Source organism: Halichoeres trimaculatus, unplaced genomic scaffold, assembly GCF_033239565.1.
Source record: "Halichoeres trimaculatus isolate MK-OKI-2021-1 unplaced genomic scaffold, fHalTri1.1 fHalTri1_scaffold_12, whole genome shotgun sequence".
Lineage (NCBI taxonomy): Eukaryota > Metazoa > Chordata > Actinopteri > Labriformes > Labridae > Halichoeres > Halichoeres trimaculatus.
The window spans coordinates 13,003,937-13,024,519 of record NW_027437190.1 but is presented as its reverse complement, the minus strand read 5'-3'; the positions used below and the strand labels follow the sequence as shown (position 1 = coordinate 13,024,519).

Below are 20,583 nucleotides of genomic sequence, written 5' to 3'. Positions count from 1 at the left end.
TGGAAGTAGGCACTAAGACAAATTCCCCCTCCTCTTCTGCGTGATCAGCTGCTGTGAGTGGGTTTGTTGCGTGTTTCCACTTCTCTTTTTCACCACCTTTTACCTTTGACATTTCGACCAACCCCCCACACACTCCTCCTCCAGCGGATGCTCCATACGAGGGGCCACAGTGAAATACACAGTCCCCAGTTGCAAGGGATTTCCCCTGATACTGTACACATATGTAAGTGTGTGTGTGTGTGTGTGTGAGTGTGAGTAAGCGTCTGTCTGTCTGTCTGTCCACTTGGAGGGGGACTCCCAGAGGTGCAGACTTAGGGGGAAGAACCATCACGAATGAGCAAAAACTCATCACAATATTTAGGTTCTGTGTTTGTGTGCACTCTTGTGTCAGTGTTAAAGTTTGTGCTTATATGTGTGTATTAAACTCAGTAGGAACCCTGTGTCGTTCGTTTTAGAGTAATCCAGGAAGTTTGTCAGCGGGAGAGGAAGCCAGCAGGGACCCCTGCCTCTTGCATCTTCAGGAGTGATGGGCACATTCTAATAGCTTAGAGCCTATAGACCTTCATTTTAACTTTAGATTATTTTAGAGAAAGAAACGCAGTAACCACTCATTTCTTTCATGTGGTGTCCTGTTTAGAAATACCAGTTCCACAATGGCCAAGCCTGTGAAATACTTGATCACAGGAACCTAAAGAGCTAACTGGAATCCAGCCATCGGCTGTGGCTCAATGGTAGAGTAGTCACCTCTCAATCGGAGGTTGGAGGTTCAATTTCAGCTCCTGTAGTCATATGCCAAAGTGTCCTTGAGCAAGACACTGGACCCTGAATTGCTCCCACTGTTGGTCAGTGGTGTGTGGATGAGTGTGAATGTATTAGATAAAAACTGATGGTTTCCAATAGGAAATCCACCATCAGTGTATGAATATGGTGTCTATGGGTGAATGAGACTAGCAGTGACTAGAAAAGCGCTATATAAGTACTGGTCCATTTACTGTTTACCATCCATCTTTGATTGCTGTATTAACACCTGTGTTTCTCTGCTGTGACTTGTCAAAATAGTTTTACATTTTCAAATGTGAAGTCTTAAAGGAGTTATTTTACATTTCAGAATAGATTTGAATAAGTTAAGGACCCACAGCAAGAAAAAAAGCTGCTTTTCCAGTGTGTGTGTGTGTGTGTGTGTGTGTGTGTGTGTGTGTGCATATGTTTCTGTGTTCCTGTGTATTTATGTTCTAATGGGACCTCTAATTAAAACTCCTGGGGTATCTGCAATCTGTCAGGGCTGATCGATTGGCCTGCAGACTGACAGCTTACTGTGTGTGTGTGTGTGTGTGTGTGTGTGTGTGTGTGTGTGTGTGTGTGTGTGTGTGTGTGTGTGTGTGTGTGTGTGTGTGTGTGTGTGTGTGTGTGTGTGTGTGTGTGCGTGTGCGCGCGCAAGTTTGAGTGTGTACAAGTTGAAGCATTGCTGTCTGTGTTGAGCAGACACGTCGTTTAACTTGTCACTGTTTTGGGAAAGGGATTAGCACATTCATATTGTAGCACACTTATAGAAAACACACTCTACACACCAAAAAGTAGTGAATATACTTTTTGTGCTCGATGTTAGAAAACAAAGACAGTTGAAGCTGGGACAGGAGCAAGAGGTTGAGTATGTTCTTTTGAAGAGGTGACACATGAGAGAAGATGGGGAGGTGGAGCATTTTCAACTGCTGCACAGAGTGAGTGTAAGTCTGAACTTTATTTTGGTGACTTCCTGTCCCTCATAGATACAGATGGAGCATTCACAATTTCACTCCCACAGTTACTATCAATCACCTGGCTGTCTGAGACACAGAGAGGAGAAGAGTGTGTGTGTGTGTGTGTGTGTGTGTGTGTGTGTGTGTGTGTGTGTGTGTAGGTGTGTGTGTGTGTGTGTGTGTGTGTGTGTGTGTGTGTGTGTGTGTGTGTGTGTAGGTGTGTGTGTGTGTGTGTGTGTGTGTGTGTGTGTGTGTGTGTGTGTGTGTGTGTGAGTGATGGCAGTGACAGTATAGAAGGCATGTGCTGTGAAATGTCACCGTAGCGATCGATGGTGTTTAACGAGGCTGGAGGCTGATCTGGACCTCATGCTAACATGAAGCCCCCACCTCCTCCTAATCCCCCTCTACTCTCTGTGAGAGCCCAAGGGTCCCTTGGGAGACAGACAGGGTCTTTTACCTGTCAAGAGGCTTTTGTGTTCAAACACACACACAAACACACACGCACACACTCACATTCACAGATGCACGCAGACGCACACAACAACGTGTAAATTCAGCTCAGATTTGCACTTTAGTTGACTTTGATCAGCCTTGAAGTGGAGTAATTTGGTTAAAAATCAGACCTCAGGACACAGTTGGGCAGAATAATCAGAACTAGTTTATGATTTCAAAGTGCTGAACAGAAAATCCAGTGAACCAAAGAGAAAGAGAAAATAATAACTGAACAGGAAACCAAACCAAAGAAGGACATTGAAAAGAAAACAGCAACTTTTTTTTTAATCATTTTTTGTATGTCTTCTTCAAAAAACAATGCACAACTCGTACCACAATATTTGAAAAAGCTAGAAACACCTCAAAATATTAGTTTTGTATATATATATATTTATATTTATATTTATATTTATATCTGTATAATTTGCTTTTTTTCATATTTTAAACTGCTGCCGTGAGTGTGTGAGTGGGTGGTGGAGGCCTGGGGAGATCCCCGCATGGAGCCGCAGTCTGGGACACAAACACAGGTCGAGCTGTTTCGACAGGCTATGGCAGCTCTTGTAACACACCATGCATATGATCCTGGATCTTAAAGCATACACACAAAGACAGGTCGTCCTCCACACTCTCACACGGCCTTCGATCACGATAAAAACGAATACAAAAAGAGCATGACTGCGGAATGTTTCACACCTGGACGTACAGCTATCTGTCGAGCACCCTACTCTCCCCTTGACTCACCCGCCGTCTGCCGAGGGAGCAGGTCGGGTGTGTGTCTGTGCTTCTAGCCCTTCTCAGGGTGTAAGTGCTTTATAAGCCAATTTCTGTCCACGTTCAACCCTGCTTACTCCTATTGGACCTATGATTTCAAAATGAGTTAATAATAATAATAAAAAAACATACTAAAGCAAGTTCAAGTCTGGGTGACTCAGTCATCAATGGTTAGTGCAGTATCTCCTCTGCTGTCTAAAGCCAGACGGAGACTGTCTCTCTTTGTTTTAGCTACCAACAGTACAGGACTTTGTATTAAAATAATTTAGAGTTTGAAATTAAACAGTTCCTTCTCTGTGTCTTCCTTTTTGTTGTGAGATAGCACTTAAGAAATTGCACTTGGAACCAAACTCAACAGCCATTGAAATATCTGTGTCTGCTTGTCAACGCTGTCTGACCTCTGACCTTTCGTTGTGTAAACACCCAACTTCATCCGTCTCTTTCAGGTGGAACTGGAATACACAGTGACTTGTGCTTCACTGGGATGTCTGGGAGGTCCCACTGACACCTCCCCTCCAGAGCAGTCCTTAGACTGCATGAGCCAGAAAGACAGGGCTCATAAAGTGTGACCATCTTTCTATTTTGCTGGGTGAGCTGAGACTCCGGTGGACAGAGGACAGTAAAAAGTTGATTTTTTTTTTCCACATTCCATCTCAGCTTCGTCATACTCCCCCACTTGAGGAAATCAGGAGGATCACATAAAAAGTAATAAAGCATTTGAGTAATTGTCTCTTATACAGGTGAAAAGCATTTAGTTGGTTTGCCCGTTTCAGTGAAAGCCGCTTTTGATTGGTTGTCCTGTTGAGTGAAAAGCATTTGATTGGCTCTCTCTGTTTTGCATCAGCCAGAGGAAAGGGAGTCTCTCTTCTGGGTGTGTGTGCGTGCTCCTGCAAGAGGTGGGACAGGGCATAATGTTTTTTTCTCTGCGTGGTCAGTCCAGCACCTTCAGTAGGGCAGAGTGTCCAAAAACCTGTCAATCAACGGAGGGGGCGGGACCAGGTCTTCCAGCTTCAGATAGAAGATCCGTTGAAGGCCCTGGGTCCTCTGGGAACGAAGTTCCGCCTTTAGACCCAGAATACGACTCAGAGGGGGCGCAGCCTTGGAAGAGGACGAGGAAGGGCTGCAGCCCAGGTGGTCTCTCAGACAACAAATCACCTTATTCTGCAGCTCCTCCACACGCTTTGAGTCCTTCAGTCCTGGGACTTGCTCTGGGGATAGACAGAGACAAGGCCATTAGACAAATAATTAATTTGACAGAAAAAAAATACGTAACAGGACAAAATAGAAACAGACAAATACATCAGAGCTTGTTCGGCTGAGAGAGCATTAGCTACATCTTCTTTTATATTGAATTCCACCTCATTACCCTGTATGTCTAATGTCCTTAACAGGCCTTAACCTGTCTCACTCACTACAGATCAATACGCAGTCTAACCCAATAAGCCTTCTTCACACTGTGCACCTACACACATATATAAACATTTGCACAGACACACACAGACATAAAAACTGTCCCAGCAATTTAAGACATTGACAGACACAAAAGTGCTCAACAATTAGCTGATTATTCGGCCCTGTGAGCAGCCAAATGAAATTAAACACACACACACACACACACTCTCTCTCTCTCTCTCTCACACACACACACTCTGCTGCCTGTAGCAACTCCAGTGGCACCCGCACTCGGCTTAATGTGACACTAACTCATTCTGCAGAGAACAGGGTGTCCAGCCCCACACACACACACACACACACACACACACACACACACACACACACACACACACACACACACACACACACACACACACACACACACACACACACACACACACACACACAGTCCAGTGGTTACTGCAGGGAGGCTGTCACTAAGACCGGTCTCACTTTGAGGTATCCATTATCTGAGGTTTATTTATTGTTTGTTTATGTGCCTCTTTTGTTTGTTCTGTGTTTGCTGCTACAGAGTCACCCCCGCTTTCAGAGCCCTCACACTCTCCCTCTCTCCGTCCCTTCTTTCTCTCTGTGCACGGGCTCCTGGGGAGGGATCGATGGCTGCCTTTCTGCACAGGCCACTCTGAAAAGCGGTCGATCACCCGGTGGCTCTGGCGGTACTGTCGTGGAGGTACGTTGTGTGCTTTGCCGATGTGGCAGAGCACCACTGAGTACAGCTCAGACGCCATTCCAGAGCTGTGCTCCACGGTGGGCTGGTCGATCAGGCACAGAGTTAAGTGCTCCCCCGGAGAGTGAGGACGGAGTTGGAGGGCTTAAACAGAGGAGGGGAAGGTGGAGGAGGAGGAGGAGTAGATGGGAGGAGGTGACCAGGGTGAGGTGAGGAAGCAGGGCTGAGGGGGAGGGGGGATTACTCGCTACACATTTATATACACTTTCTGGCTCTGACGTGAGAAAAATGAGAACACTTAATCATTGAAGCATCCTCAGGCTACTTCTTTAATTGACCGGGTGGGTTTCTGGTATACACACACTCTCAGGCGTGTTTAGCACGAAAAGCTGTGGCTCTGCTTCCATTTTTCACGGATTCATGCTAATTAGAGGGCCAGGTGTGTGGCAGGTGCAGCAGGTGCTTGTGGGTATCGAGTTCTTGTTTCAGGCAGAGATGTGTGAGAACACGTGTGCACATGTGTGTCTTTCAGTGGATGAATCCACCTGATCGCTGTCACATCGAATCGTCCACCAGGAACACTTTGTAGAAAGGAAAGGTTGTTGGTGTGTGACTGAGAGGATAAACCAACTTTTTGGTAATGTCATCTTTTGCATCTCATAATTTGTCCTCCTGAAGAGCAGTTAACCAGTGTCCCTGAGTTTTATTCCTACCTGTGAGCAACACGAGTGCAGACAGGCAGGCAAAGGCAGAGGCATCCAGGTTTAGGCTCTGGAGATGGGTGGAGAAGTCCCGGATGGAGTCCAGCCATTCTCCGAACCCTCGAAGGCACTGGAACCTGTGCAGCACCACGCCGTTACAGAACACGAGTTTATCCTCTGACAGCATGGACCTGAGACACACAGAGAAAAGGAAACTCCAGTTAGACTTCTCCTCCAATGAAAAGCTGTGTTTTCCCTCATGTATTGTAAATATGGCTTGAGATGCCAAGGCAAGGAAACAATTACAATAAAAACAATGAGAAAACCTGGCAGTCTGCGCACACACACACAATCAGAACACACATCAAACACAGGCATGCAGCTGATTAAAGTTGTGTTTTCCAAATTATAGCATTTTAAAACATTCCTGTGTTTCCTTTCAGGGGGTCGGGGGGTGAAGCGTGTATATGTGTGTGTGCTTGTTTGCCAATAGGTAAACTGCGTCTTTTATGTGCCAAGGCTGTGGTGTGCAGTGGAAACACAAAGCCTTAATGAGGAAATGAAAAGCCTTCTTAGATTAACCATCAGCTACTCACGACACACAACATCCCGTTCATCGCTCAGCGAGCGGAGAAGAAGTGAAAGCTTTGAAGATGTTCTCTAACTGTGCCTGAAAGCAGCGTGGCCTTCAGCAGAGAGCTGGGCGAGTGTTACTTTGGGGGATCTCCAGGAGACAACAAATGGTCCACTGAGTTCAAATAAGTTAGGAGTCGAGCAAAAGTAAAAAGTGTGTGAGAAAAAAAATCTGAAATTAAGTTTTGTGTAATTCATCATGAGGAAAGTATATCAGACGTGTGTTTCTAGTTGTTTCTTCTGTAGCTAGGAAAAGGCTCTCCACTCACTCTCAGCAGAACTCATGCACAGAGATGCCTTCACAACAATTACCTCTCGACAATTAAAAAGGTTCAAGAGGAGTTTGGTGAGAGCTAAAGGAGGCTATCAGTGCCATAAATGAGTGGACTCAAATGAACAGAGATGAATTTGGAAGTCTTGGCTATAAGGGTTTGCATCAGGGTTCATGCCCCACTTGTGCCCTGAGCAGCCAAACAACAATTCTGTACAAGCATTAGGTGTCCAAATGTCGAACATGGGCAAAACCACACAGACAGTAAGACACATGCATGCACACAAACACCCAGCTGGGTGTCTGCCACACATTCCCCTCACCCCAGACTACACTGTCACCACGGTAATCAACCAATAACCACAGAAACTCAGTGGTAACGGGGTGCTTACAGCAATGTCGGCCCACAAGAGCAGAGCAAATTTACTCTACACACACTGAGCACATACACACGCAAACATGCACACATGCAGACACATACAAGAGGCATACGTTAGCACGGCAGTCTGAGTTCAACAGAGGGTCAGTGAGAGGCTAGATCAACAATGAGATGTGAGTGTGGAGCGCATCCGTCTGCTCTCAGGGAAGATGGACAAAGTAAGACTGTGTTTGTGTGTTTTTCCTCTGTGCTGTGGGAGTTTGGCTGATGGTAAGATGAGCAGTGTGTGTGCGTGTGTGTGTGTGCGTGTGTGTGTTAGATAAAAGCCCAATCTGAGTCTACAGTTTAGCATGAGTCAGATTCTTCCTCCTGCTGGGACTGAGTTGCCACCACCCATTCCTCTACCCACCCTGCACCTGGACCTTCATCAAAAGGAGGAGAGAAAGTTGGGACTCCACATCATCAATGTGCGTGTGTGTGTGACTAAGTGTGCTTATGTGTGTGTGTGTGTGACTGTGTTGGTTTTCTGCCCTAGACGACAGCGCAGACAAAAGGATGAGCTTGTAGCCCCAGCCCCCCTCCTTCTCATAAATTTCACCGGCCACATGCCTCACAAGAGCAGGCTGGTAACCCCAGGCGATACTGGAGCAGAGACGGGCACTGGCAGTCATAATGGCACCACAGGTATCTACGAGTGAGACACACTAACTCAAACATGCACACACATCACTGGAAGTATGAGGTAAATGAAGTCAGTCCTCTTTTTATTCCAGTCAGCTGAATTAAGAATGTATTTCCTCTCATAACGGCCCTTTTCAGTCCGTCAGCTGACCGGCTTTTAGATGGAATTGATTTTGTCAATTCATAGTTCACAATGTTAGCACAGTTTTAGCCCGCAGAACACACACAGAGCTCTCTGTGCGTCAGATATCAGACGAGCAGAGCAGAGCGGAACTCTGTGGGTGTAGCTGCTGTCATAGCTACAGACTCCATTCATAATTTTGGTTCATATGGCGATTACTCAGCTGCACTCCTCCTACTCTGGAGATACACCAACACAGCAGCACGCAAGCTTGGCCAGCACAGTTACACTCAGACATGTAACTGTTTAAGACGTTATATCTGCTGGTTGTTTGAAGTCTGTGATAGAATTGTGGGTTTCATGTTTGAAAAGCCTGTGAGAGAAGTGAACAAAAATGTGACAACACACTGAGAAGTCCCGTGTTTTACCTGTGAGCTAGTCGCAGGACAAACAGCTCCAAGAAGGCAGAGTCTATGAGCAAGTTCTGATCATCACGTTGAAGATCAGAGAACCCGGGCAGCCGGTCAGCCCAGTATCTGGTGGTCTCCATTGAGACAGTGAGCAGCCTGTAGAAAAGCTGGATGTGCTCAGCATCAGAGGAAGAGGAAGGAGGGTCTGCAGCACTGAACTGTGGAGAGGAAAAGGAAAGAAAGAAAGATGTAACAGAGCCCTCAAAATCCAAATTTCTTTCCGCACTGAAAAATTCTGTAATGAAGTGTATAACATGGGGCCTTTGGGAGTACCTGGCTGTAGTCGAGGTCCCGGGGCGTGCAGTGGGAGTAGGCCCTAAGCAGAGCAGACAGTAGGCTGAGGGGTGGAGAAGGAGGAGAAGCTTCTGTCTGCAGGGGGCTCTTTGGTTTGGAAGGCAGACGGCCTCGGCGCCCCTTCAAGCTATCAGTGCGCACCACTGTGAAGCAGAGAGAAAGAGCAGACGACGAGCCACAATGAGGAGGTTGTTCAGCCTGATCTGGTTATATTAATGCAGCATGTACAAAGATTTTCCATCCCCTGTTATCTGTAACGTATTGCGGTGGGTTTATGACTGGAGGGAGCTCCCCAACATTCCCACATTTATCACAGGGGGCGAGTAGCCAGTAGATGGCAGTGGAGCTGTTCTGTTGCTGCATGTAGAGTATGTGCCATCAGGAGAAGTGTGCCTGCTTGATTTCACATGAGTGTGTTTATGTGTGAGACAGGTGAGAAAACCTCAGGGAAATGAGGGCATTATGAAGCAACAGTCTCACATGGTGACACAAATAGAGAGATTGAAAGTGTGAGAATCACTGAGCAGGATCAGGCATGCCTTTGTGTCTGTTTCAGAGATTCAAAATCAGCAAGATTCTGCTGATTTTAAGGTGATCATTTCCAATGGCTCCCCCACAGAGGGAACAAGATATTGCTCCATGGATGTACCTGTGGGCAATGCTGCCCAAGGTCAAGTCGCCGCTGGTCAGTTTAACCACAAAACCAACTGACTCCACCCTTGACTAAAAACTTTATCAAGGTATCAGGTGTGTTTTCATTTGGTCCCTCTTACCTTCCTTCACCATGCCCACGCTCAGACACTTCTGGAAGCGACAGTACTGGCAGCGGTTGCGTCTCCTCTTGTCCACAGGACAGTTCTTACTGGCCAGACACACATACTTAGCGTTTTTCTGCACAGTGCGCTGAGGAGAGAAGAAACAGACACACCGATAATCAGCCTCCGAAAACAATCATCAACCTAATATTTGATTTGTTTAATTCAATTTCTGTTTTTTTTCTTATCCCATCAAAGACCGGGAGCAGAAGCTCGCAGGTCAGATTTTAATTACGCGCTGAAAGGCGGCGGTGACATCAGTATAATTAGATAAAATTAATTTCCCAACAAGCCTCGCCTGCAGGAGGGACAATTTTATTAGCGCTAGAGCTGACAATAGGGGACCAAGCGCGTGGCGTGCCGAAGCGGGTCCCGCGAGACAGGAGGACAGCGTCCGCAAGAGCTGCCTGATCAGATTGTTTGTGAAGCTCGCGGGTCAGCTCGTGGCACCTCCGGGGCCTCGCGCATGGCGCCTCCCTCAATGGGCCTCGCGGGAGCTGTTTTCTCCTCGGCTGGCTCGCGCGATTATTACTGACCTTATTAAAATGAAATCAGAAACGGGCCACGTGGGGGCCGGGTGCGCTTCCCGCGTGGATAAAAACAATGATAACAGAGATGGTAGTGCATTCTCTCGAGCGCGCGCACCGGTGAACCAATCCCGTGCGTTGTGGAGAATAAAGGAAGAGCTCTTCTTAAGGTGGTAAGAAGTCAATTTAGATGCAGACACTTCTGCAGCGAATTCTTTGTAACAGTCTGAAGTGTGTTCAAGATAAACCTGTCTTAAGAGGGACAGACCACAATGCTGTGTAGCGCATGTGTAACTCCGAGTCCAATCTTTACAGACCGGTGATTCTAGCTCTTGCGCAATCAGTTGGCAGGGGTTTTGACTTTTTACAACAAAGTAGTCAAATAAGAAAAAAAGAAAACGGTTCATGTCATTTGCAAACTGATCCAGATTTGTAAGCTGCCAACCTGTGACTCCAGAGCAAACTGTAAACTAAAAACGGAACCCACGGGAAGTGTCGCGGCTTCTCCCCTTCTTTAACGCCTCCAAAACACATCAAAACAAATAAATCCAATTAGGAACCCCTTGCGCCACACATGCCCGTGCCCCCGGGAGACCAATACCGCACCAATTATTCCATATGCTCCGGCGCGAGCGCGGAACGAGCGCGTAATGGGCGCCAGTGCCGGATGAGAGTCGTTGCCATGGCACCGCAGATCGCTGTGAATGTCTCCCTCTTATCCCTTCAATGGTCAGTGACCCGTGCGCACGGGGATAAGTTAGTTATGGTCATTAATGGGGTCGAGGGAAAACAGCATCCGTTCAGTGAGTCCAAAGTTGCTCGACGCACCGAACTTAAACATGGCAGTGTGTGTTTACACACCCAACTCTTCACCAAGTCTCTCCTAAACACTTTGCTGCAGAGTTACACGGTAAGCTGAGTTATTTTGCATTCTTTCAAACCTTTAAATCAAGCTGTGAAACTTTTTACTCATCTTTCCCAGTCAGACCTGTTAGTGTTTAATTTTCTCCCCACAGAATAAGAAATGAAGTAGGAGTGAGAAATGAGTGGACCCCGGTGGTAAGCTGAGGGGCAAGTCTCCTCAATTTGTGACCTCACGCACTAATTTATGATGCCTTTTCAGTTGCTTCCAACAAAAGTCTTTCTCTTGAACAATCAATTAAGATTTGGACAGATTAAACTCTGCAGGCTTGTCTCATGCTGTGCGTGTGTGAGTGTGTGCATGTGTGGGCTCTTGTGACATTGCTTTCTAAATAAGCAGCGTGGAGCATGGCTGGCGTCTCAGCAGAGACACTATATATCAAAGCTCTGATACTCATCAATGAGAAGCTTCCTATATGTACACACACACACACACACACACACACACACACACACACACACACACACACACACACACACACACACACACACACACACACAGAGAATTATCCTGAATTTGTAGCTAAGCCTGTCTTGTGCTCTGTATACACTGCCATCATGTATGGGTACGCCTTCAGAGGGGTAAGAGCACATGTGTGAGAATATTCTACTTTTGGCTGGGTTAATTTAATCTGGGTTGGATCTTATTTGATGTTAGCGTCTTAATTTCATTACAGAAGCATTATTTAAATAGTTTAAATAGTTTCATTTGAGCACTTCTCAGAAACTGGATAGGAATTTTTAAATGTGATGATGTCTGTGTTGACAGCAATTTTTACAGCAATTAGGTTAAGAGGGACAGAGAAAGAGTCCGTATATATACATCCATACAGTCTCAAAATGAACTCACAAACACACCCATACAGAAGCTAGGGGGTGTTTGTGGGGGCTGTATGGAGGCATGCAGAGGCAGATTCTCTGACATGTAACATGTGCTAATAGCCTGGGCGTAAATTAAAAGCCTTTAGGGAACTATGTTCCCCCTTCTGCCTTCTCCTCTTCTTTGAGCACAAATCAGATGTGATTGGACCGCACTCTTTTTTTCCTCTCGCACTCTGTAGACAAAATGCAAGTGAACTTATTTACTAAAAGCACATGTGAGCTGGTTTTACTGTGTTTCTAATGGAGGTTTAACTGATAAAAAGAGTTTCACAGTGCTCATCTGTGTTTATCTGAATGCATTTGATAAATGCAGTTTTCTGTTTATTTTAACCCCACCTGCAGTCCTTTTTGTGTATTTTACAATCCAACAGGTTTCAGTATTCTTTTACCTCTGAGTAGATTCACCTTCCAGGTTCTCTTTGACCTGTGCCGTCTAAGCAACGGAGAAACGAAAAACTGAACTGTGCTGACCCAGAGCGTTCCCTGAAAAAGCTAAAATAACTCACTGCTGACAGGAAATGTTTAAAAAAGACCCATTTCAATTTTTAGTTTTGCTTGCACCATAGTTGTATTTTCCTAACAGCTACATCTGGTTGTTTTGATTTCAATATTCTTTCAATATTCTTATTCAGAATAGGTTCATCCAATTAATGGGAACCAGTGAATGGACTACATTATTTTGACAAAATAATGAAAACTAAAGAAATTGGTTTAAGAGTTTAAATTAATTCACTGTGAAAATGTGTCTCAAATTGCACTAATGAAATAAGATTAATTTACAGGAAGCCGCTACAGTGGTTTAATGTGTAATAACTATTCAGGGGTAATTAATTATAATCAGGAACATATTTTTAGGGCACAATAAAACCAACAGAATAATGGAAGTAATGGACCTGATAATATGAAAAATGAGCAGGTGTGTGGCGAGAACGTTTCAGTTTTTCACTGCAGCATCCTGGATTCAGCACACTCAGAAACATGCTTCTGCATAAATATGTGGTTGTGTGCATATGATGTGTGTGCATGGTTGGTTGCATGTGTGTGTAAAGGAAACATAGTGAGGTCTGACAGTTAGTGCGGCTGGTGTGCGCTGCAGCGAGCAGACAGCCTGCGGCCTGCAGCCACCAGACGCTGCTTTTATTAATTACTAAATAAAAACAAATTGTGAAACTAATTGAAAGGAGGGATAATTCATTTCCACCTACCAGAGGCATTATTCAATTACCTCTGTGTTTGCACCCTCCTTCTCGCTGTCTCTTCATTTTGCTATCTTTTCACATCCTGCCAATAGAAAACTTAACAAGTGTGTTGAAAAATGTTAAAATTCAAAAAACTGTGCAAAGAAATTACTTAATTGTCACTGGGTCTAATTCACTTTTTAATGAATAAGGTTTTGTACCACATATACGTTTTTTTTTTGTGATGGTTCTGTTGTGTAAAAATGAGAAATCTGTGTGACTAAAAGCTGTCTCTGGTGGATGTTAATCTATGAGTTGTGTGTGTGTGTGTGTGTGTGTGTGTGTGTGTGTGTGTGTGTGTGTGTGCTCATGTGTGATAAACGGGATGTGAGAAGTGTTAGATTGAATCATGTGATGGACTAAATCTGAGTCATTTCTTGATGAGTATTGTGCCGGTGAAATGTTACCAATATTGTGGCCACTGATTCACAGCATGCAAGCTGAAGAAAACTTTGATTTTGAGGTTGGTTCCTATTCGTGCAGGACAGTCTCTGCCAGAGAATGAGTTTTATCATCCTGTCTGCAGAAAGTGAGCTTGTTAAACTTCAGACCTTTTTCATTTTAAATATGTCATTCAGTTTACAGCGACCACAGATATCTGATTATAATTAAGGTGGAAAGTCATTAATGAGAGTTGGATATTTGAAGAGACAGATGTCACGAACAAGGGGACCAAGAACTTCTCATGTCTCAGGCTGCGTTTGACAGAGCAGTGAAATCTTGTGATTGTGGGTTTTTACCTTAAAGAAGCCCTTGCAGCCCTCACAGGTGCGTACTCCGTAGTGCTGGCAGGCTGCGTTGTCTCCACACACTGCACAGGTGCCCTCACCTGGGGGTCCGCGTGGGGGAGGCGAGGGCAGGCTGTCTCCTAGCAGAGGACCACAGGGCCCGAGAGCCAGAGAGCGAAAGGCTAGGCTGCTGCCCCCGGCCCCGCGGTGCAGCTGGTACATAGGCTGCTCCAGGGGTGGACCATGAGGATGGGAGACCGAGGATGAGGAGGAGGAGGAAGAGGATGAGGTACGAACCAGTCCTCCACCTAGACCCTCATAGCTGCCTACACCACTGCCACTGTGGGGCGGCGAGTGCTGGTAAAAGTGTGCAAAACGGGGTGATTTTAGGGGGCCTGCCTCCAGGCTGGAGCCCAGAGGATGGGTGTGAGATGGTGGTGCCAGAGAGTGCTCCTCCCATAGGAAGGAGGTGCCAGGCTGGGGTGGCAGCGATGGGGTTGTTGGGGTGGAGGGTGGGGACTGTTTAAAGTACATGGTGGAAGAGGACATGGTCTCCAGGGGTGGCGCAGTCGGGTAGCTCTCCTCCTCCTTCTTTATCGTGGGTCTGTGAGGAGGCATCTGATACAAGCAGGAGGATTTGGGCTCGTAGCTCCCCTCCACAAACACATTGAAGCTGGGGAGGGAGGTGGTGGCTGCTGCAGCAGAGATGTCACCGCTGCCAAGGTCCAGCTTGGTGTAGTCAGAGGTCATGAGGTCAGAGCTGTAGCTATCGCCCTGGTAACTGAAGGACTGGCCAGAGTAGGCTGAGCCTGGAGGGGCGGGTCCGTACTGAGCCTGCACACAGGGCATGTCTACCAGGGACACAGAGCATACACACGGGTTAGAGCTGCGTGGCACATCAGACCACAGACATTTCAGTCAAAAAGCAATTTTCATGTGTTAGTAGAGTACAGCCGTACGGCAGCAACCATTTGTCAGTGAGAAAGGTTTATTGCTCGATTAGTTAACCGCTGATTTACGCAGACAAGCAGCACTTGAGGAACACGGACACAGGAACAACCTGTATGTAAACCTAAGGGAATCAGGCAGACTCTGCTTGACGCTCATGCACACAAGGATCGTGCCAAACAGGGTCAGCCATTGAACAGTAAAATATATCTCTGTGTCTAACACAGCTCTATTGGAAAAGGCAGGTTTTTCAAGTTATAGGGTGTCAGGGATTTCACAGTGTCATAAAAAAAATCTGAATGCACCGTTCAAGGACTATATGAAAAGTTTGAACAATTCTTTCCATTTGCTGCCATTTACTCAATTTCCTGCTTTAACACTTCTTGCACTTCACTGAACAAGAGCTAAGATTTTTGGAGCACGCACACACAACCTCAGACTCCCACAGTTAATTTAGTTATAGAGAAGCTGCATCTCATCCGTGCGCTATTCTGAGGCCAAGCAGTCAAAGCAGAGATCCACTCTACAAGCTGAAATGCCTGTGACAAATGTGTGTGTGTGTGTGTGTGTGTGTGTGTGTGTGTGTGTGTGTGTGTGTGTGTGTGTGTGTGTGTGTGTGTGTGTGTGTGTCAGAGAGAGAGACAAGACTCTGGTTAGTCAGATGGCAAAGCAGATGAGATAACATTAAACAATAATGGAACCCCATGGTGGTGCTGGATGCTTGCTGCACGCGCACGCACACACACACACACACACACACACACACACACACACACACACACACACACACACACACACACACACACACACACACACACACACACACACACACACACGGATATTTCCTCTAAGTGCTGCAGACGCCAGTCGGTAGTCTTGAGTTTCCCCCTCAATTTAATTCAGTTACAGTCACAGCAGAGCCTGCACTGTCTGATCAACCCCCCTACACAACTCATTCCACCTGCGTCTGCGTGCGTAACCCTGAGTGTGCGCGTGCGAGTGTGAAACATTGTGAGTGTGCGCGTGATGCGTGCGCGTGCTGATCAGTCATGTAAGTCATGAGCATAGCCGGGGTTTTGTGGTGTTTGCTCGTCGCTCTCGAGCGCGGAACTGTCAACACAGCGCTGCTCCCATTGACGCCCAGCTTGCGCGAGCTCTGCCGTAATCGACCCCGTTCTTCGCGCGTCATGTTTGTCCACTCAAATACGGGACATATCGGTCCTGCTGTTGTCTATGCACTTACAAATGTCTCTATCCACCCAGCCTTTGGTGGGAATTCACTATTTCCATGTTATCACAAAACTTCTGTAACACCGCAACACCCCATACTTCAGCTGTGGGGGCTTGATAAAAATTAAAAATATAAACACAAGATGTGGGCACACAGCCAACCTGGCCGACTTCCTCTCCTTTACTTAGTATTTCTCTAATTTTAAAGTATTATTTTTATAAACAAAGAGTCAAAGGGTCAAAGTGAGATGCCCCCTATGATGACATATATCTTGTATTTTTGTATTTTAATGTATTCAATTTTTTAAGTGTATGCTAAGTAATTCAGATTAATTTCATCATATAATATGCTATCGCTACACACTTTGTCTCAAACGGAAAATCAAAGTGTTTTTTTCTTTTAAATTGAGGATATGAGTCAAGCTGTGGGCCTACGTGCACTTGACGTCATCGATTTTTTTTTCTTCTGCAAGTGACCAGCTCTCTCACCCACGTGGAAAAACACACATGCAGCATTATGGGCGTCATGGGGATTTTAGTGGGCTACACCTAAAGCACTGATTAAGCATCAGAGAAGAAGAAGAGAGACAGAGAGGAAAAACAAAAACAGAGAGAGTAGAGTGGGGAAATTTGTGGCTCTCTGTGCTGTGTCAGTAGGTCAAGCCTCAACCAAGTGTTGGCATAAATGTGTGTATGTGCACCTTTGCACCTGTCCTATGTAGCTTAATGCACACACACACACACACACACACACACACACACACACACACACACACACACACACACACACACACACACACACACACACACACACACACACACACGTACTTAAATAAAAAAGATTTTCAGTTGAGTTTGATGTTCCTGATAATCCTGATAAGAGATGAAAGACAAGAAGAGAGAAGCAAAGACATTCTGTAAAACAAATATTCTCACTGTAAGGGCTATGATGTTTGTCTGTGTGTGTGTGTGTCAGGTAAAGACAGATACACACACACACACACCCAGACATATATAGTTTCATCACCAAAGATGTACAAGATGTCAACAGGAGCCTGTATACACTCATTCTGCCAATAACATGCGCCCTTATCCTGGGAGGAACCTGTAAAACTACTTGCGTCTCTGCAAACGTCTCATCCTCTTTGCTGCTTTACTTTTTGGTGGTATAGTCATCACTCAGTACCACACACACACACACACACACACACACACACACACACACACACACACACACACACACACACACACACACACACACACACACGCTCACAAGTTTGCACTTTCTCCTTCACACTCTTTTGAGTACAAATGGTTGTATCAGTAGATCTTCTTTTTCTATATACCAAATCTATAGGAGGCTTTCTACACTCCAACACCACCATTTGATTTCCTTTATATTACACATGCATACAAGCAGGTGTGTGTGTTTGTAGGTGTATGCATGTACAAGCAGTAAAGGACAGACAACCCAAGCAGAGTCAGATACAGGTGGTGCAGCAAAGTGAGGCAAAGGGAAACAGTCTCTAACCTCGAGGGGTGCATTTCAACTGGACAAACTGCAGCTGTTCCAATAACTGAGCGCGCTTGTTCATTGTCAGAATGCCATAGATCTAACAAATAAAAACATGAAGTTGCAGACATAAGTACAAAAAAACACATGATACATTTTCATGATATTAATTATTTGAAATCAGTGGCTTCATAAATGTCACACCCACAGGTATGCACACAAAAAAACATATATGAAGAACAGACACACATTTGTTAGATCTCTGATAAATGAGCCTGCTTTTTGTGGTTTTATCATCTATTTTATTTACCCAGGGCGTTGGAACTGAGAGGAAACCTAACAATTATTTGCCAAATCCAGGATTCAATGACACATTTTTAAAAACTACAACAATAGCCAAAATGAAGAAATATTCGGTTTTAGTCATAAATGCTTTTTAGGATGCTGTTTGAGTCATCAGGATCGTTTTCTGACGTATATGATTCACCACAGTTTGTAGATTTAGGTGTGCCTGATGTCTTCTGTTTCTGCGAGTTTATCTAATGATTGAAATGTCAACACAGTCCGCACTTGCCAGTCAACACATAACCCACACGCACACACACTAACCAGCACACATACACATACACAGGCACAAGAGCAGGGACTCACGCAGCCAAAGACAGATCAGCAGCAGCATGTTCATAAAACTTTATGATTTGTGTTGAATTCCAAGTCAATAAAATGAACACAAGAAAATATTGTAAAATACAATCTATAATCAAATTTGAATTCCGTGTCAACCCTCAGCTGTACTCTAGCCTTTATAGTTTTTTAATACATTTTTGAAGACAATATAACACAATCAAACTCTTAAAGTGCACAACGGATTTAGGACACGAAAGTCACAGTCACCTCAAAAGAAGCAATTAAGAAAAGAAAGAGTGAAGAAAAAATGAAGAAAGGATGAAATAAAGAACGAAATACAGTTAGAAATAAGAAAGAAAGAAATGAAAAGGGAAAGAAAAGAGAAAGTAAAATAAAAGCTGGCACTTGAAATAAGTAGCTGAACGTGCGCACCTGGTGTATGAGCCTCGCGCTGAATGGTGCTGAGTGTCCGGGGTTGAGGGGTGGCGTGGCTGCTGCCGGGACAGGGCTCCTGAAGCAGGGAGGACTCGGCGGGCGTCGCAGAGGAAGTGTCCGATCGCCGGGGCTCCGAGCTCGGCTGGGCGCGCTCTTCCGTACCTGTGTCCGGAGGAGAGATGTCACCGTTAACACCAGTGATGTGGCAGCGCGCGAGACCAATAAACGTTGGCACAGACATCACCACTCAGCGACCATCAAAGGGTTTCAAATACAAATTCATGCGCACTTGATGTTAAGGAAAGTGAATGTTTTTTTCCACTGCTCTGACAAAAGCTTCTCTCCAAAACTTGCTCAGCAAATAGGTACAATTTAACTTTCTAACATCGCCTTAAAGAATCCTGTCGGTCGGCACAATAAGGGAGACAAGGAAAAAGAACGACGCATCACTAATAAAATGTTATTATAAGTAAAAAGGGATCTAAAGGCCATGCCAGTAGATGAGATGAAACGGAGCAAAAAGATGAAAGGAACATGCAAACCACCATGCGCATTGAAGAACAAGATACAAGTTCCCAAATAAGATAAAACAGTAAAGTTATCCAAACAAATCGGGAGAAAAACACTTTAAAAAGGGAGATTAACGCATAAAACAAGTTAGACATTAGAAATGACTCTTAATCCGTGCTGCAGAGAAATATTTGGAACCACAACTGAGAAGTTTTAGCTCATATCAGGACTTGTGCTTACGTGGGCGATAAGTTTCATTCAAACACAAAAGCTTCTCTCAGTAGGTTATGATTTTAATTTTGCTTTAGAAAAAGAAAAACAAAACCAGGATTAAACTAAAGGAAACTTATATAAAATACAGACCTACAAAAGTTACAACTTTCAGAAATGCAGTGTGCGCCAGTGCTGCCAGCCCATCGCTTTTCTTGCCTCTGATCACCAGCGTATTCGCCTGCTCAGGGTTCATCCAGAAAGAGAGAGCAATCTAGGAATTTGGAGAGTCGGACCCGAAACCAAACCAACCAGCGGACTTCTGTGCGCCTTGCGCCTCCAACTCCCTCTTACTGCAGCCGGGCGCACAGTGGCAGCCAGATTTCAAGGCCCAGAGCGCCCCCTTTCTGTCACACGCCCTCTGATATCCAATCACACACAGAGACACAAGCACCCCCCCTTCCCCACCACCCCCACCAGACTCACAAACCCTCCAAGAAAAAAATTAAGTTAAGAGACCACTTTATCTCCCAGCATACATCTCAATACTGTGTTGAAAAGCCACAGCCCCCATTACCTCCTCTCAAAGCACCTGCAGCCTGCTGTGGTCTCTTATCTTTGTGTCAACACATCAAATCGGTCCACTTTGTGACAGATTTTTCTCCTCGCTTCCTACCCCCTCTAAACTAACACTGATCATGAACATTTAACTTATTTAGGGTGGTTCCTTGTTAGGAGAGCATTTTTAAATGAAGATTTGATGCCTGACAGACTCCTAATATGTTGGAAATCAAGACATACGAGACTAAACAAACAACAAGGCTGTTTAACTTTTATTTGATTAGAGTTGATTTGGGACAGCCATTATTCAATTTTGTGTGGAGCCACTTGAGTGCTGAAAAATACCTTTACGCATTTTACATTGGTTTGTTATAGCAGCAGAAGATATAATACATGTTTTGATAAAAGTCTGAGTAGCTCTATTCTTGCGTAAACGTGTGGAGTTTGGTGCGTAATTGTGCGTAAATGCGCTTTTATCCGAGCCTTGGCTTTGGTTAAAAGAGCGATTATAAACAGTTAAGTAATCAAATTTAAAACCCGTATTTTATGTTCAGTACGAATTTCAGCCCGGGTTTTGACCTAAATGAGCAAATGGCTCCCCTTTTGCATTTTCTTCTAAGGCCGAGCCGGTTGGTGAGGCTCTGGCCCCGCGCGCCACCGGTAACCAAGAGAACGAAATAAGACCTGCAAAGCACGCGCCCCGGAGCGCCGGTAGCCCCCGGTAGCCCCCTCGCACCAATAACCCCGGACAGCGCGAGGCTTCAAGC

The 20,583-nt window shown here is 45.2% G+C and overlaps 1 protein-coding gene across 2 annotated transcripts; it reads right to left on the bottom strand.

Annotated features, from left to right (window-relative positions):
• Window positions 1-2,334: 2,334 nt before the first annotated feature.
• On the bottom strand, window positions 2,335-19,597 carry nr4a3 (nuclear receptor subfamily 4, group A, member 3). 2 transcript variants are annotated; one of them, XM_074684433.1, is made up of 9 exons: window positions 19,413-19,597; window positions 18,533-18,697; window positions 17,492-17,573; window positions 13,795-14,633; window positions 9,445-9,574; window positions 8,651-8,814; window positions 8,336-8,535; window positions 5,835-6,013; window positions 2,335-4,207 (listed from the first exon to the last, which is right to left on the bottom strand). In XM_074684433.1, exons 1-9 carry the CDS (start codon window positions 19,509-19,511, stop codon window positions 3,945-3,947), a joined length of 2,121 nt encoding a protein of 706 aa, XP_074540534.1. In that variant the 5' UTR covers window positions 19,512-19,597; the 3' UTR covers window positions 2,335-3,944. The 2 variants fall into 2 exon arrangements, with proteins under 2 accessions (XP_074540534.1, XP_074540535.1); XM_074684434.1 differs by lacking the exon at window positions 17,492-17,573 and having other exon boundaries at window positions 19,409-19,597.
• Between the last annotated feature and the right edge of the window lie 986 nt (window positions 19,598-20,583).